Source organism: Saimiri boliviensis, chromosome 6, assembly GCF_048565385.1.
Source record: "Saimiri boliviensis isolate mSaiBol1 chromosome 6, mSaiBol1.pri, whole genome shotgun sequence".
Lineage (NCBI taxonomy): Eukaryota > Metazoa > Chordata > Mammalia > Primates > Cebidae > Saimiri > Saimiri boliviensis.
The window spans coordinates 75,796,413-75,812,149 of record NC_133454.1 but is presented as its reverse complement, the minus strand read 5'-3'; the positions used below and the strand labels follow the sequence as shown (position 1 = coordinate 75,812,149).

Below are 15,737 nucleotides of genomic sequence, written 5' to 3'. Positions count from 1 at the left end.
GTAATCATAAAGAAAATAACTTTTAAAATAAATCTGGACTCACTTGCTAGCATTCAAAACCCCAAAGACAAAAAGTTTTGAATAGAGCCAGAGAAATAGTACATTACCTACATGAAGGAGCAGCAATTTGACAGACAATATACTTCTTAACAATATTAGACATCAGAAGTCTGTGGAAAATATATAATGTATTTTTTATGTGTGTGTGTGTGTTGTGTGTGTATGCATACACACATGTGTGTAACTCAAATAAATTCAAATATATTGAATTGAATATATTAAATTTGAATACACATGTAAAATATTTATCAATAGTCAGATTTTTATCCAGGTAAATTGTCACCATAAAAGCTGTTTGAATTAATCAAACATAAACATATTTGTAAAACCACTGAAGAGTTAAGAAGGAAAAATAAAAATCTAGGAGCAGGTAAAAACTGAGAGAGATAAACCCTGAATTTACAGCTACATTTGCTCTGAAGACTTTTGCCAATGTAGAAGAAATCAGTATGAAATGGATCAAATATTTGGCAATTTCCTGGCGTGAGGAAAGAAAAATCAAAGCAGAGTTCCACCAAGGCAGAGTCTGATGGGATCTTGGCATATACTCTCAGGATATGGTTAAACTGGAAATGTATTAGTCTTTGTGTTAAGTGGTGACTCTTAATTTGATTACATCCGAAAGGACCCTGTTTCCAAATAAGGTTACATTAACAGGTACTAGGGGTTAGGTCTTCAACGTATCTTTATTGGGGGTACAATTCAACTCACAACGTGCATTATTTACATTCTACATCAGTAAATTGCAGATTATAAGAATATAGCTCTCATTTGGTTAATATTAGGATAGATGAAATAGCAGGTAATAATCAGAATAATATGACCCATTAATATACTCAATGAAGATTTATTATGATTACTGTTACAACCCTTGGTGTAATTATATGCTACATTTTGCTCTCTTTCTCTAAGATGGCAGAGATAATTCTCTTTGTACTGCATTTATAACATGTAGTATAGGGCTTAGTAGATTACACAGTCAGATTAATGTTTGCTAAATGAAAAAGTAAATGCAATTTTATCCTTGCAACTACCGTGTATTGGAAGGTTCACTATCCTATTTCAGACGAGGGAATTGTCGTTCTGAGAATCTATAAACATTGCCCAAGTAGAAGCAGCCAGAAAGTGGTAAAACAAATGTTCAAACTAAAGCACCACATTTTCTTTTCCCAACATCCTCATGATCTGAGAGTGGAGAGGAATTATTTACTTATAAGAAATTCTGAGGATAAGAATATTTTGCACAGTTTAAACTGCATACCCTTAGTAGCATATATTTCCTTGAGCAATTATTCACTGATAAAATAGTTTTCTTCATTTAACATGTCTACTAACTGTATTTGATGTTTCCATTGTCCTTGGTGCTTTACCTCGGACATCTACATAGCAAGGTAGAGATGGGGCCAGAGTTACTGTATATAAGGCATGGGATTATATTCCATCTTCATTTCTGCCCTATTCGCTCCTTCTCCACGGTTGTGGGGAGTAAGCTGTGAGTTCTAGAAAAAGACTTTACTCATTCTTCTCTCTCCAACATTCTTGTGCCCAAAGCACACATGATTCTGAATATTCTTCAGGAAAGCTATATCCTAGGTCCTATTGTGCATCGGTTTAGAGTGGTGACTGTTGTACTGACCATTCCATTTGTTTGTTGAAGGAAGCAATGCCAGGCATTGCTCTACAGAAAGTGAGTGTTGTTAATAACTGCATTGTCTGAAACCATACTTAGGAAACAAAATGTTTAGACAAAGAACAGCCATGAAGAAAAAATCCTGGACGTGACACTATGAGCATGAAGAGGGCCACTCCCAGGGATTTGTGGGGTCCAGACCGCTGATGCTCCCACCACATGAGAAAGTTTCACAGAAAAAGCACTCTCTGCTCCCCTCCATTGTCCCTGGTCCATGCTCCTTTCATTGGTGGGAATGTTCCTCTAGTACTTCCCTCTAGAGTTATAGTGCTGAGGATAGTCTGATTCACTTTCTTCCTTACTGGTGTAAACAGAGAAATTATCCTGAAAGAATTCCCACCTCTCAGTTTCCTTACACTTTTTTTCCCTAGGATTTCTTTTTCTTTTTCTTTCTCTCCCCTCCTTTCTTCCTGTCTTTCCTTTCTTATTTTTTTAAAAAAATTATATGTATTTAAGGAGTACAAAGTGATGTTTTGATAAACATGTACATAGTATCCCACTGAATACTACAGTTACACTAATTAACACATCCATTGCTTCACATGGTTACCTTTTACGTGGTGGGAGCTCTTAAGATCTACTGTCTTAGCAAATTGCAAGCATACGAGAAAATATATTAGCATCCCCACACTTCACATTAGATCTCTAGGACTTATTCATACTTTTAACAGAAATTTTATATCCTTTGACAAACATCTCTCAATTTTTCCCCCATCCATGCCCCTTGGTAACCACCAATCTACTCTTTGCTTATATGAATTTGACTTTTTCAGATTTCACACATAAGGTGAGAATATGCAATATTTTTATTTCTGTGTCTGGCTTATTTTACCTAGGTAAGTCATTTTCTTTAATTAGACTTCCCAAGTGCCTTTGAACTTTTCACCCTCATTCTACTCCCAATGCTGAACACCTTTCACAACATACTCTCCTGGGCATGGACCACAGGGCCCCAGGATCCAGGTGTCTAATAATGGCACCAACTCTTGTGAGTAGTGTGGAGGGAAGAGATTACTGGAGTCAGGGTCCATAAAATCAGCCTCCACTGCTCCTGTAGAGAACAGCCAGAAATAGCAGCAATACAGCCTTCTGAAGCTGGTGAGTCTCAAGGTGGGGCCAAAGAAATTATGAGGAAGAGGATGCTGAGGAGTGGAGGGGAAATCCAGGAGCCTGGTGTGAAAGGGAGATATAACTCTTTTAATACGACCTGTTGTAGTAGATGGCAACCTTGCCACAGTACTTAGGTTCTGGTACAAGTGTTAGCAACCTACGGCTGTGATTTTCCTCAGAGCTGAGGCTAAGTCACTTTACGGCTTGTAGACTCAAAACTTCTGTAGGCTCAAAGATCCCAAACTGTATCATAGCTATGAGGCCAAAGCTCTGTGCCTAGCTAGGTCATAGTCTTCTTTTCTTCCCTAGTCTAAATTCATCTGCAAGCCTAGGTGACTGCTCCTTCTTCTAGGCAATCATAGCTGGGCTCAAATCTTCTATTACCATTTTGGTTAGTTCAAAGTCTGTCTGACTTTTTCAGACTTCCAATGACTTATGGTAAGAGACCATGTTTTGCTCATTGACACCTCGAATGAGGAACCACAATGACCACTCCTTGGTGGATGTCAATCTGTGAGTATGAACTGATGGAGTTGGAGTACTGAAGATCCAAAATGATGCCCCAGATGGCCAATAATTCTTCATTTCTCAGATTAGGAGTCCTCCGTATCATTAAGGAAAATTCAGAGGGAAGAAAAATGGTTCCAGCTATTAAGAAATAACAAGAGAACTAGGAAGCAAAGTTGAAAGTATATTATTACCTGGAAGAATCTATCAGTGTTACGGGAAGTTCAAAAAGAACATGTCTCTTCTTGTATTTGTTAAAATCTGGGAAGCATTCCTGACTCCAGCCTTTCTCTGTCTCCTTAATCTTTCTTGCACCAAATTTTCTTGTAGCCCTCCTCACCCCTCAAAATTATCCTTTCTTCTCCATTTACATTACTTTTGTTTGGACCTTAATCACTTTTCCTTTAACTACTCAGAACTCTCGAAAAAGGCTCCCTATCTTCCGTGATTTCCTTCGACCTGTCTGTTATGGTCTCAATGTTTGTGTCTTCAGAAAATTCATATGCTGAAATCCTAACCTCGCTCCCACCTCCGAGGTGATGGTATTAGAAGTGGAACCTTTGTGAGATAATGAGGTGATGAGGGCTCTTAGTTTAGATTGGTACCTGTATAAAAGAGATGGTAGAGAACAGCTAGCCCCTTCCACCGTGTCAGGACATAAGGAGAAAGTGCCACCTCTGAACTGAGAAATGAGCTCTAGCCAGACACTGAATCTGCTGGCACTTTGGTCTTATACTTCTTAGCTTCCAGAACTATGAGATTTGAATGCTTGTTGCTTATAAGCCACCCAGTTTATGATATTTTGTTTTAGCAGCTAAAGTGGTCTAAGATACCAACTATCGCATATCACATCCCTGTTCAAATATTCTGTGATTCCCAACAGTGTACGTGACAATGCCTACTATCAGACAGACCTCTAAGGATCATCTCAAGGCTGCCGCTGCTTCTCTTTAAACATCATCTTCGGATACTCTACTCTCCCAACTCCGTTTCCCCCAAAGAACTTAAGATCCAGTAGCTCCTAATGCCTCATTACTTAACGTTCATGGAGGCAGGTTTTTGTTCTCACCTTTGCCTAAAAGGACAGTCTTTATTCCCCCCCAGGAAATGTTACCCCTTTTTTCTGTCCTTTGATGCTCTTAGCTTGTTGCATCTTTTGGCTTAACAGAACTTGAGGATATGACAGTCCCTTTCCCTTCCCACAATAACACCTAAAGTTAAGTACCACTTATTCTATTTCATTTGTGAGAAAACTGGGCACTGTGGAGTTGAAATAGCTTTTAGGTTTACACGATCAGTATAAGAGCCAGAATTGTCATTTGTTTCTGCTCGAGGCTAACTTTTAAACCATATTACACTGCTTCATTCATCTGAAATACTGCTTTATTTTATGATTGTTATTATTAGAGCCACAGCTGTATTGCATTATAAATGTTTGCAAGTCAATTTTCTCTATTAGTTAGGTAAGCTCTCAGAAGATAATGGTTTTTGTTTATGCTACCTTTAGCATTCTGTCCAGGAACTAAGAAAACACTATTTTCTCACTCGTTTGAATAGGTCAAGCCATTCAGAGTAGCTATGCTTGAGATTATTGGAAAGGAGAAGGCTTTACAGGTGAAGGATCAGTCATTGTAGCTATGCTGATTACACGCTTCCTGGGCTCTCTCTCTTACCCTGCCATGACTCCTTGGTTACTTTCTGTCTCTTTGGTAGTGACAGCCATTGCTGTTACCCTCCTTAGTACTTGGCCTCTCTCTGCATTTAATAGTCAGGGAAAACAAATGATACTCAAAAAAGAAACAGCTGGAATCAAAGCAGATGAGTTTACAGAATGTGGATTACATATGCTAAGGATAATTGGATCCTGGTCACAAGGAAGAACATGTAATTTTACTTACCAGGTAAGTGGGTTCCTGCAAAGATTTACTTGCTTAAAATTCACTCCCTGACTTTTATTTCATCTTTGGTGAACTTCAGCTCATTTGATGAGAGCAGGTCCTCATGTAACATCATTTCACACAACGTTGTGTCATTATAACATTAAGGAAAAAAACACTGATTTTAGGCAAGGGCCACTGTCTGTGTGGTGTTTGCATGTTCTCTCCATGCCTGCCTGGGTTTCCTCCAGGTATTCTAGTTTCCTTCTACATCCCAAAGATATACAGCTTAAATCTAAATTGTCCCAGTGTGACTGAGTGGTTGTGTGTGTGAATGCTCGCTGTAATGCAATGCTGTCCTGTCTGAGATTGGTTCCCTGCTGGGACAAGCTTGGACCACCTGTAACCCTGATCTGGAATAAGTGGATTGGGAAATGAACGAATGAATAAAAATTGTTATAATGTAAAAATTAGTAAAGTGTACTGAAATCATATAAATGCATGACAATAAATGATATTTGTGATTGCTGGTTTTTAAACTGTGTGGTGGTAGAAGGTTCTTCTTACAATTTTCCTTTATCTCTATTTTATTCCTAAAACATCAGGATAACAATATTAATTACACTTTAGTATTTTTTAAAAGGATTATATGAGGTAATGAATATAAAATATTATGGCTGGCATATGATACAGACTCGCTTAAATATAAAAGAGGATGATGATCGTGATTTTAAAAACCTTATTAGAACAGACAAAGGGTCTCAGTGGAAACCCAAACTCTACTACATCTAGAACATAAAATTTTTATGTTTCTGTACTTCTTTTCTGCATTTTAAGGTACTCTGGGTCTCTAGATTGATCAGGAAACTTTACATGGCATCACCTAGCAATGACTCCACTGCCCCAGTCTCTGAATTCCTCCTCATCTGCTTCCCCAACTTCCAGAATTGGCAGCACTGGCTGTCCCTGCCCCTCGGCCTCCTCTTCCTCTTGGCCATGGGGGCCAACGCCATCCTCCTGATCACCATCCAGCTGGAGGCCTCTCTGCACCAGCCCCTGTACTACCTGCTCAGCCTCCTCTCCCTGCTGGACATCGTGCTCTGCCTCACCGTCATCCCTAAGGTCCTGGCCATCTTCTGGTTTGGCCTCCGGTCGATCAGCTTCCCTGCCTGCTTCCTCCAGATGTTCATCATGAACAGCTTCCTCCCCATGGAGTCCTGCACGTTCATGGTCATGGCCTATGACCGCTATGTGGCCATCTGCCATCCATTGAGATACTCGTCTATCATCACTGACAAGTTTGTGGCTCGGGCTGTGGTCTTTGTTATAGCCCGAAATGCCTTTGTTTCTCTTCCTGTTCCCGTGCTTTCTGCAAGGCTCAGATACTGTGCAGGAAACACAGTCAAGAACTGCATCTGCACTAACCTGTCTGTGTCCAAACTCTCTTGTGATGACATCACTTTCAATCAGCTCTACCAGTTTGTGGCAGGCTGGACCTTGCTGGGCTCTGACCTTATCCTTATTTTTATCTCCTATTCTTTTATACTGAAAGTTGTGCTAAGGATCAAGGCAGAGGGTGTTGTGGCCAAGGCCTTGAGCACGTGTGGTTCCCACTTCATCCTCATCCTCTTCTTCAGCACAGTGCTGCTGGTTCTGGTCATCACGAACCTGGCCAGGAAGAGAATTCCTCCTGACGTCCCCATCCTGCTCAACATCCTGCACCACCTCATTCCCCCAGCTCTGAATCCCATTGTTTATGGTGTCAGAACCAAGGAGATCAAGCAGGGAATCCAGAATCTGCTGAGGAGGTTTGTAGTAGTAGGAAGCATTAGATCCACTTTTGGAGTTGTTAATGAAAAATAGAAAAATAGGGAATTATTTTTATGCTGGAAAGGAAATTTTGCTTTTAAATACTGGCCTGAGTTCTGATTCTTCTTTTCCCAGTATCTCAGTTAACAATGAACACATTCATTTGTGGATCTTTGTTTTCTGTTGCTTGAAAGGAAATCTCCCTTTCCTGGATTCTATCATTACCACGGAATTTTTTCCTAATCTGATTTGTAACAAAGAATCTTGCTAAGCCTTTGACAAATGGAGCTGTATTAGAACGTAAGTGTTTGATCACTGGAGACAAACTTTCTATAATGCCTTTAAAAAGATCTGCCTGTCTTCTGATTTGCAAATGACAGTGATTCCTTTCCTGTCTCTGATTCAGCCTGGCAGACGGCTGTCTGGCTTTGAAGCCATGAAGACATTGCTTGGAACAAGTACAGATGTTGACTCTGGAACAACTTGGGGCTGAGTGCTTTGTCCTGAACACCCCGACTCTCTCTCATAGCACTTGAGTCAGATGTGCTATTCACTGGCTCCTCAGTTCTTCCTAGAGCCAGTTATGATTTTCAGTCTGTACCACCTGAAATAATAGGCAGCACTTCCTATTATTTCTCTCTACTTAGATTTGCTTCCTTCAGTTTTCGGTTTGTAAAGGAGGTTGACAATGTTTTAGGATTTTTAGGTTGGGGAGGAGCTGTATTGTTTGAAGTGCTGTGTTCTTTTCTTCATCATCTTCATCTTCATGTCGTTATAATCCTCGTTCCTATCCCGTCTTGAACTGCCCATCCTAGGCACAACGGATGGCCCCATTCATTCCCTCTGTGGCTGTTTGCTGCAGCCTCCCTCCTGAGCTGTGGCCGGCAAAGATGCAAACAAGTTTTCCAGACATGAAAGTTCTAGGGTTTGTTTTTCACAGAATAGTATATTCTACTATTTTGCCATTTCCTTCTTAAAGATGCCACACAGTTCGGTATCTCCAAGGAATATTAGTCAGTCTTAACCTGTCTCTTTTGGGGATGAAGATTAAGATTTCAAGTCCATCATTTGTCCAAGCATTGTCTGACAACTGTCCCAATTGGACTATCCTACTTTCATTTGTACTGAAGCTTATCTTTGCTGACTGACTTGTATTAAAATTAATATCTCTACAGTGTTTAAAAAATTTTGTCTTATAGCATTTTTAATTGCAGACCTCTTATATTCGAACCCTAACATACTTTAGACTTAGCTTAAACTTTGTTTTTTTCTGCCACTGTAGTCCCAATGAACTGCTCATTATTTCTTATTCTCATTTTGCTCTCTCTCCTCTATCATTTGATGCTTCTCACATCAGCCTTCTTTAACCAGTATCACCATTTGCCAAACGTCATCTTTCCTACCAGGTTTAATTCAAATGCCACCTCCCACAGAAGGTCTTCCTTCCTCTTTGCTTTATTTTATCCTTCCTAATTTAGACTCTTCCTAAGTGAGGGCCTCTGGTTCAGGCACACAGACAATACATAAATCAGACTGTAGCAGGACTCTCCCTGGGCTCTTTTCTTCAAGAAGAGGTGGTAGGGTTGGAAGGGTAAAAGTTAATGTGTAATGATCTCCAACTGTAATTATTATTCCTGCATCTCGTGTGGCTTTCTTTCTCTGACATTGACATAAGCATCTTTTAGGTTAAGAGTATTTTATTCATCTTTAAAATTCTGCATGGCTACTTTTACTGTCTCTTTTACAGATAAATTTAAAATAAAAATGTGTTGAACAAAATGTGTGGAACATTTTGAGTGATCTTTTATGTCTCATTTTCTTTGACAACTATTTGGAAACAACAATGAAATCTTATACTATTATGTGTCCTTATAGTACCTAACACAGAGTCCTATTTTTAGCCAGCACAAAATGAACCTCTATACAGTGAAGACTGTTAGGATTGAGACAGTCTGGACAATTGGAATTTTATTCTCAGATAAAATAATTTGGCTAAATTTGCTCACATTTTGTGAACTTTGGCTAAACTCATAAATTCTGGCTTTATTACCTCAAAAATGGTGTTCATTTATTTTTTTATTGGTTTTTCAAAGAGTGAATAAACTAATAAAAGTTTCTGTACAGTAAGTGTATACACATTAAATTACATACACATTGCATGAGTTATTATTATTATTTCCCTAAGCATGCTGTTTCCCCTACTGCCCTCTGAATTATAGGTTGATCGTTACGGCACACCTTATTTATCTTGAGGTATAAAGTATTCAAGGAATTAGAGTCCTCCTCTGTCCCTCTAGCTATTTTCATCACTATTTTATTTTCTTGAGAAGTTCTCTTGCTTATGTGAGGGCTGTCATGTAGGCACTCCAAACCACTGGGTGCCCCATAAGATTGTTAGCCTATTTATATCCAGTTCAGTCTGGGTGCACCACCAGGCTCTCCACAAGCATCCCTTCTGAAACACATAGGCACAGCCATTGAAGATATGTGGCTATGATATCACCCTAGTGCTCACATTCTTTAAGGCTACTGGGATCCAATGCCACTTGCCCCTCCAAAGTGTACCAACAACCTCATCTGGTATGTTTGAGAGAGCACGACACAATAATCATAAAATAGCCATCCGTTTTCACCATGTCCAAGCAGCTGTCCTGGTAAATTATCTTCATGATTCACAGCCACACAGTGTGCAGAGAGGCTTGACTGTTTTGCAATCCCTGCTCAAAGCAGCGTGAAGAACCCTCACTCTCAGTTTACCTATAAAATAGCAAATGAAGTAAACAGAGTCCGTGAGTGCTGTATTACCTATTTTCTCCAGATTGTCCTGTTGAGTTCTTATTTTAGTTCAACTTATTTTCTTGGAGTAGAATAACTTCTGCAACTTCTCTCAAAATCAGGTGTCACTTGGCACTTCATCTGGGAAAAGCTGTTAAGTTATTGTTCGCTGCATCTGAAGCATTTTCAACAGAAAAGGGTTATAATCTCTTTTCTTGGTGTTATCACTTTTGAATGCCGCTCTCCTTTTTCTCTCATAATTTCCCCTTTCTTTGCTTTATTATCCTTCCTAATTTAGACTCTTCCTGAGTGAGGGCCTCTGGTTCAGGCACACAGGCAATACACAAATCAGACTGTAGCAGGTGTCTCCCTTGGCTCTTTTCTTTTCTTCAGGAAGAGGTGGTAGGGTTGGAAGGGTAATAGGTAAGGTATAATGAAACCATCTCTATCCCCAGGCATTATTTACAGTCAGACCTAGTTTGGCCAGATGAGGTGAGGCTGATACCCAACCCAAGGTTTCCTTTGGAAGACAGAGAGAGAAGTTCAAAGTGACTAGGTAAAATCTCACCTAGTTATGCAAGGTTGTCTGCAACAAAATTGTCATCCCACCGTCTCATTCTTGGAGCTCAGACTTCTGAGGTGAGACAGAGGTTTGTGTCTCAGTGTCCTCTCTGGTTCCCTCACTCCTACTGTTGGTACCAAGAGGATTTCCAAGGCATTTTCCCTTTATTCACACACATATTTGGACAAATCTTATACCTGTCCAGTGAGTGAGTAAGCTTTTCATGCTCTTCTTATTAACAAGAAATATTCCACTTGCCCATTCCAATTCTGAAAGCACTGTGATATAGGTCACGGTGAAATGATATGTCTGTAATGTGTTACGGTTTGTAGCCCATTTGTATATACTGGCTATAATATAATGACCCTGGTTTAAGGATACTACGTAATTCTTATTTAAGCATAATTTTCCTAAGAGTATACTTAAAGTCTGAAATGAAGTTCTCTCTGTTCTAATCTAGAAATATTTGTTTTTCAAATATATATGCTTTTTATTTATAATGCCTCAAGTCTTCCTGACGTTTTCTTAAATTTCTTCCTGTTCACCACTATCCCAATATTGGACTTTAGATTCTGTGTTTTCTGCCTATGCCCCCTGAAGAATAGGACTATGTTCTAGGTTCAGTTGCCTAAAATGGCCATAGCCCCTGTTGGCTATGGGGAGGGACGTGGCAGGGTAAAGCTTAGGACAGGAAAATAGCTTCTGGAGCCTCAGAGGGGGTAGGTCAGATGGTGCATTAAACAGTCACAAAGAGCAGTTACAGTACAGCCTCCTTGAGCTGCTGGTTCTGATTTGGAACCAGGAAAATTATGAGAAGAATGAGAGTAATGTAGGCACCCAGGTGTTCCATATAAGCGGGAAGGAGTAATTCTTCTGGTAGAAATGCAGCAGGTCTGTGGTTGAAGAGTCAGGTGCTGCCAATAGCCCCAATTTTGCTGTATCCCTGCTTTCCTATGGGGGCAAAAGTTTCCTTTTATGTGAGCTATATGCTACCCATTTAGACAAAACTGAGATTTCCAAAGTGAATGTTCTTGAATTAAATCTATACCTTCAGTATTGTCTGTGATAGCTGTAGACCAGGAGACTCAGGGAGTTTATGTTATCAACTATAGAAGGTTGCCTTGGAAGCACCAGAAAGGATAAGGCCATTAATCTCAGCTGCCTTGATTTCTCCCTCCTGGGCTTCCGGTTGCATCCTGCCTTGTCTCCCAGTGCTTTTTCCTGCTACTCCGTCTGGGACAGAAAACGCTTCCCATTGCTCAAGCCACTATACTCCTCAGAAAACTTCAGACTGGGGATGGGGTCGATTTTTTATCTTTTGTTCATTGACCCGGCAAAAGGAATATAGTAACCAACTGGAAACAAATCCAATGCCTTCAGAGAAATGGATTTATTTCTTTGGAATCTGGCCATGGGTAAGTTTGTTGAGTCTAACAGAATAAATAGACTCATTTTGGATGTACATATGAAGCTGTAGTTGTTTTCTAATTCCAATTCTGCCTTTTGTCATCCTTTGTTAACAACATCTAGTTCTAGTTTCCAAATATGAAAGAATGGTGCTTCTATTGCCATATTTGGAAGTATCTAGAAATTTTGGAGCTCTTTACTGAATAGTGAGTGACATTGGTTCTAAAAAAAAAACTTCACTGATTTAAGGTAGGAGGAGGGAAAGAGTAATATCTACTCTAAGACAAAGAGATTGGGCTGCAGGTTGCTGGAAAGTCCTAATCTCTGGTAGAGATTCTGTGTGGACTTAACCTAGGAACTTTGCATGTGTTAATCATCTCTGTCCTTAATGAGGTCTTCCCATTTTGAAATCCAAAAGACCAGTCTACTAAGAGATCTCTGAAGGATTTTTGTTGCTGTACTATTCAGCCACAAAATATTTGGTACATGTATTATATATATATGTACCAAGTTGTCTTTCCCCATTCATCTGTTGATAACATTAGGTTGATTCCGTATCTCGCTTTTGCGAATAGTGTTGTGATAAACATGGGAATATAGAGATCTCTTTGACATACTGATTTAAATTTCAGCTACAAAAGGAAACAAAATCCTGTCATGTGCGACAGTATGCATGAGCCTGGAGGACATTATATTAAGTGAAATATTAAGACAAAAAGACAAATATCACATGATCTCATTCATATGAAGAATATGAAAAACTTTTCTATAAAGTCTAATAGAAGTGGAGAGTAGAATGGTGGTTACCAGAGTCTGGATAGTTATGTGGGAGGGAGGGATTGAGAGATGTTGGTCAAAAATAAATAATTACATTTAGATTAGAGGAGGCTGTTCAAGATATCTATTGCACAGCATGGTGACTACAGTGATGACATATTGTATTCTTGAAAAAAGAAGACAGTGTATGTTGAGTGGTGTTCTCACTATAAAAATGATTGCCATGTGAGGTAGTGCTTATGCTAATTAGCTAGAGTTAACTATTCCACACTGCATATATATTTTAAAACATCATGTTGTACACAGTAAACACATGAAATTTCATCTGCCAATTAAAATCATAAAGAAAACTCTAAAGGAATCTTGATGGGTAGTATTGAAAAAGAAAATGAAAATCGTAATTTTGAGCTGACCCAGAAATTGAACCAAATTAAAGAAGTTCCTGTATCGATTCCAACTCGAGTCATGGTGCCATGTGACCCATACCAAGATTAAAGTTACATACTAAGTAAAAGAAAGGAGGAGTGTTTAGCTTCCCATAATTTCTCATAACTCTAGACCTCTGCTGTTCAATACAGTTGTTAACAACCATATGTAGCTATTGAGCCCTTCAGATGGGGCCAGTCCAAACTGCAACATGCTGTAAGAGTAAAGTGCACATCTGATTTTGAAAACTTGGTACAAAAAGAAGAATGAAGAATACAAAATAGCTGTTTCACACTTAAAAATGCTGATTACATGTTAAAGCGGTCGTCAGCAAAGCCTGAGTCCTGTCCTCTCGCTCTCCTCCCCGGACAGCGGGAGCTACACTGCTCGCTTCACCTTCTCCACGAACTATCGGTCTCTGGGCTGTGTCCAGCTGCCCATTTACTGTGCCCTGCTGGTCAGCAGCGCTGGTATGCAGGCGCTGGGGGCTCAGGTTCCCCGATCTCTGTGTTCTGCTCCACCAGCTTCCAGGGTGGCTTGGGGTCTGGCCGCCTAACCCCGGGGATGGCCGAGGGTCTGGCAGGAATGAGAGGCATCCAGAATAAGAAAATCATCTAAAGCCTATGCCTGGCTTCCTACCTGGACAGAGTGAGGAGCCTGGAGACCAAGAACCAGAGGCTGGAGAGCAAAATCCGGGAGCACCTGGAGAAGAAGGGACCCCAGGTCAGACTGGAGCCATTACTTCAAGACCGCCTGAGGGCTCAGATCTTTGGAAATACTGTGGACGATGCCCGCATTGTTCTGAATATAGACAATGCCCATCTTGTGGCTGATGACTTTAGAGTCAAGAATGAGACAGACCTGGCCATGCCCAGTCTGTGGAGAGCAACATCTATGGGTTCCACAAGGTCACTGGTGACACCAGTGTCACTTGGCCGCAGCTAGAGACAGAGATGGAGGCTCTCAAAGAGGAACTGCTCTTCATGAAGAAGAACCATGAAGAGGAAGTAAAAGGCCTACAAGCCCAGATTGCCAGCTCTGGACTGATCATGCAGGTAGATGTCCCCAAATCTCAGGACCTCACTGAGATCATGGCAGACATCGGGGTGCAATACGATGAGCTGGCTCGGAAGAACCAAGAGGAGCTGGACAAATACTGGTCTCAGCAGATTGAGGAGAGCACCACAGTGGTCACCTTGCAGTCTGCAGAGGTCGGAGCGGCTGAGATAATGTTCACAGAGCTGAGACATATAGTCCAGTCTTTGAAGATAGACCTGGACTCTATAAAAAAAACTGAAGGCCAGCTTGTACGACAGCCAGGGGGAGGTGGAGGCCTGCTATGCCCTGCAGACGGAGCAGTTCAATGGGATCCTGCTGCATCTGGAGTTGGAGCTGGCACAGACCTGAGCAGAGAGGCAGTGCCAGGCCTAGGAGTAGGAGGCCCTGCTGAACATCAATGTCAAACTAGGGGCTGAGATTGCCACCTACCGCCACCTGCTGGAACACGGCGAGAACTTCAATCTTGGTGTTGCCTTGGACAACAGCAACTTCATGCAAACCATCCAGAAGACTCCTACCTGCCAGATAGTGGACGGCAAAGTGCTGCCTGAGACCAACACCACCGAAGCTCTGAGACATTAAGTCAGCAGAAGCAGGACACCCTTTAGGGAGCAGGTGGACAATAAAAAATAAAGAGGTAAAAAATATATTGGTTACATGTTAAAGTGATAGTATTTTAGATATGCTGAGCAAAATAACATATTAAATTCAGTTGTACATGTTTTCTTTTACTTTTTAAAGATGGCTACTAGAAATTTTAAATGACATATGGTTTGCACTATATTAATATTTCTCTCTCTCTCTTTTTTTTTTTTTGAGGCAGAGTTTTGCTCTTGTTACCCAGGCTGGAGTGCAATGGCGCGATCTCGGCTCACCGCAACCTCCGCCTCCTGGGTTCAGGCAATTCTTCTGCCTCAGCCTCCTGAGTAGCTGGGATTGCAGGCACGTGCCACCATGCCCAGCTAATTTTTTGTATTTTTAGTAGAGACGGGGTTTCACCATGTTGACCAGGATGGTCTCGATCTCTTGACCTCGTGATCCACCCGCCTCGGCCTCCCAAAGTGCTGGGATTACAGGCGTGAGCCACCGTGCCCGGCTAATACTTCTCTTATAGTCACTATAGGGCTGCTATAGAGTAGAGGGAAAGTTGTAATGTTTTAGGCAAAATGGAAGTGCCAATTGGTGTCTTCCAACCTATAAATATACCTTCATATATTTACAGTTACTTCTCACTTTGAGAAACAATTTTCTACTTTCTCAGAAAAGAAAAGGAAGCTGAGTCTAGGAGGGGCCAACATTTGTTAGAACAACTGCCACTGCTGATGAAAAATATGGGTGAGGGTGGGCTTCCTCAGACTGTTAAAAAAGGAGTATCATTTTTCTAGAGATGGCTGCATTTACTTTTTTTTTTTTTTTTTTTAATTGGTGCAATCTCGGCTCACTGCAACCTCTGTCTCCCGGGTTCAAGCAATACTCCTGCCTCAGCCTCCTGAGTAGCTGGGATGACAGAAATGCACCACCATGCCCAGCTAATTTTTGTATTTTTAGGAGAGACAGGGTTTTTACCACGTTGGTCAGGATGATCTCGATCTCTTGACCCCATGATCCACCTGCCTTGGCCTCCCAAAGTGCTGGGATTACAGGCATAAACCACCACGCTCAGCCCTGCATTTGCTTT

At 40.8% G+C, this 15,737-nt stretch overlaps 1 protein-coding gene and 1 pseudogene across 1 annotated transcript; both read left to right on the top strand.

Annotated features, from left to right (window-relative positions):
- Positions 1 to 5,959: 5,959 nt before the first annotated feature.
- On the top strand, positions 5,960 to 7,107 carry LOC101027929 (olfactory receptor 56A4). The gene has a single exon (XM_010334220.3). The coding sequence runs from the start codon at positions 6,118 to 6,120 to the stop codon at positions 7,105 to 7,107; it is 990 nt and encodes a 329-aa protein (XP_010332522.1). The 5' UTR covers positions 5,960 to 6,117.
- Positions 7,108 to 9,687: 2,580 nt separating this feature from the next.
- LOC141584952 (keratin, type I cytoskeletal 18 pseudogene) lies at positions 9,688 to 14,641 on the top strand (annotated as a pseudogene).
- The last annotated feature ends 1,096 nt before the right edge of the window (positions 14,642 to 15,737 follow it).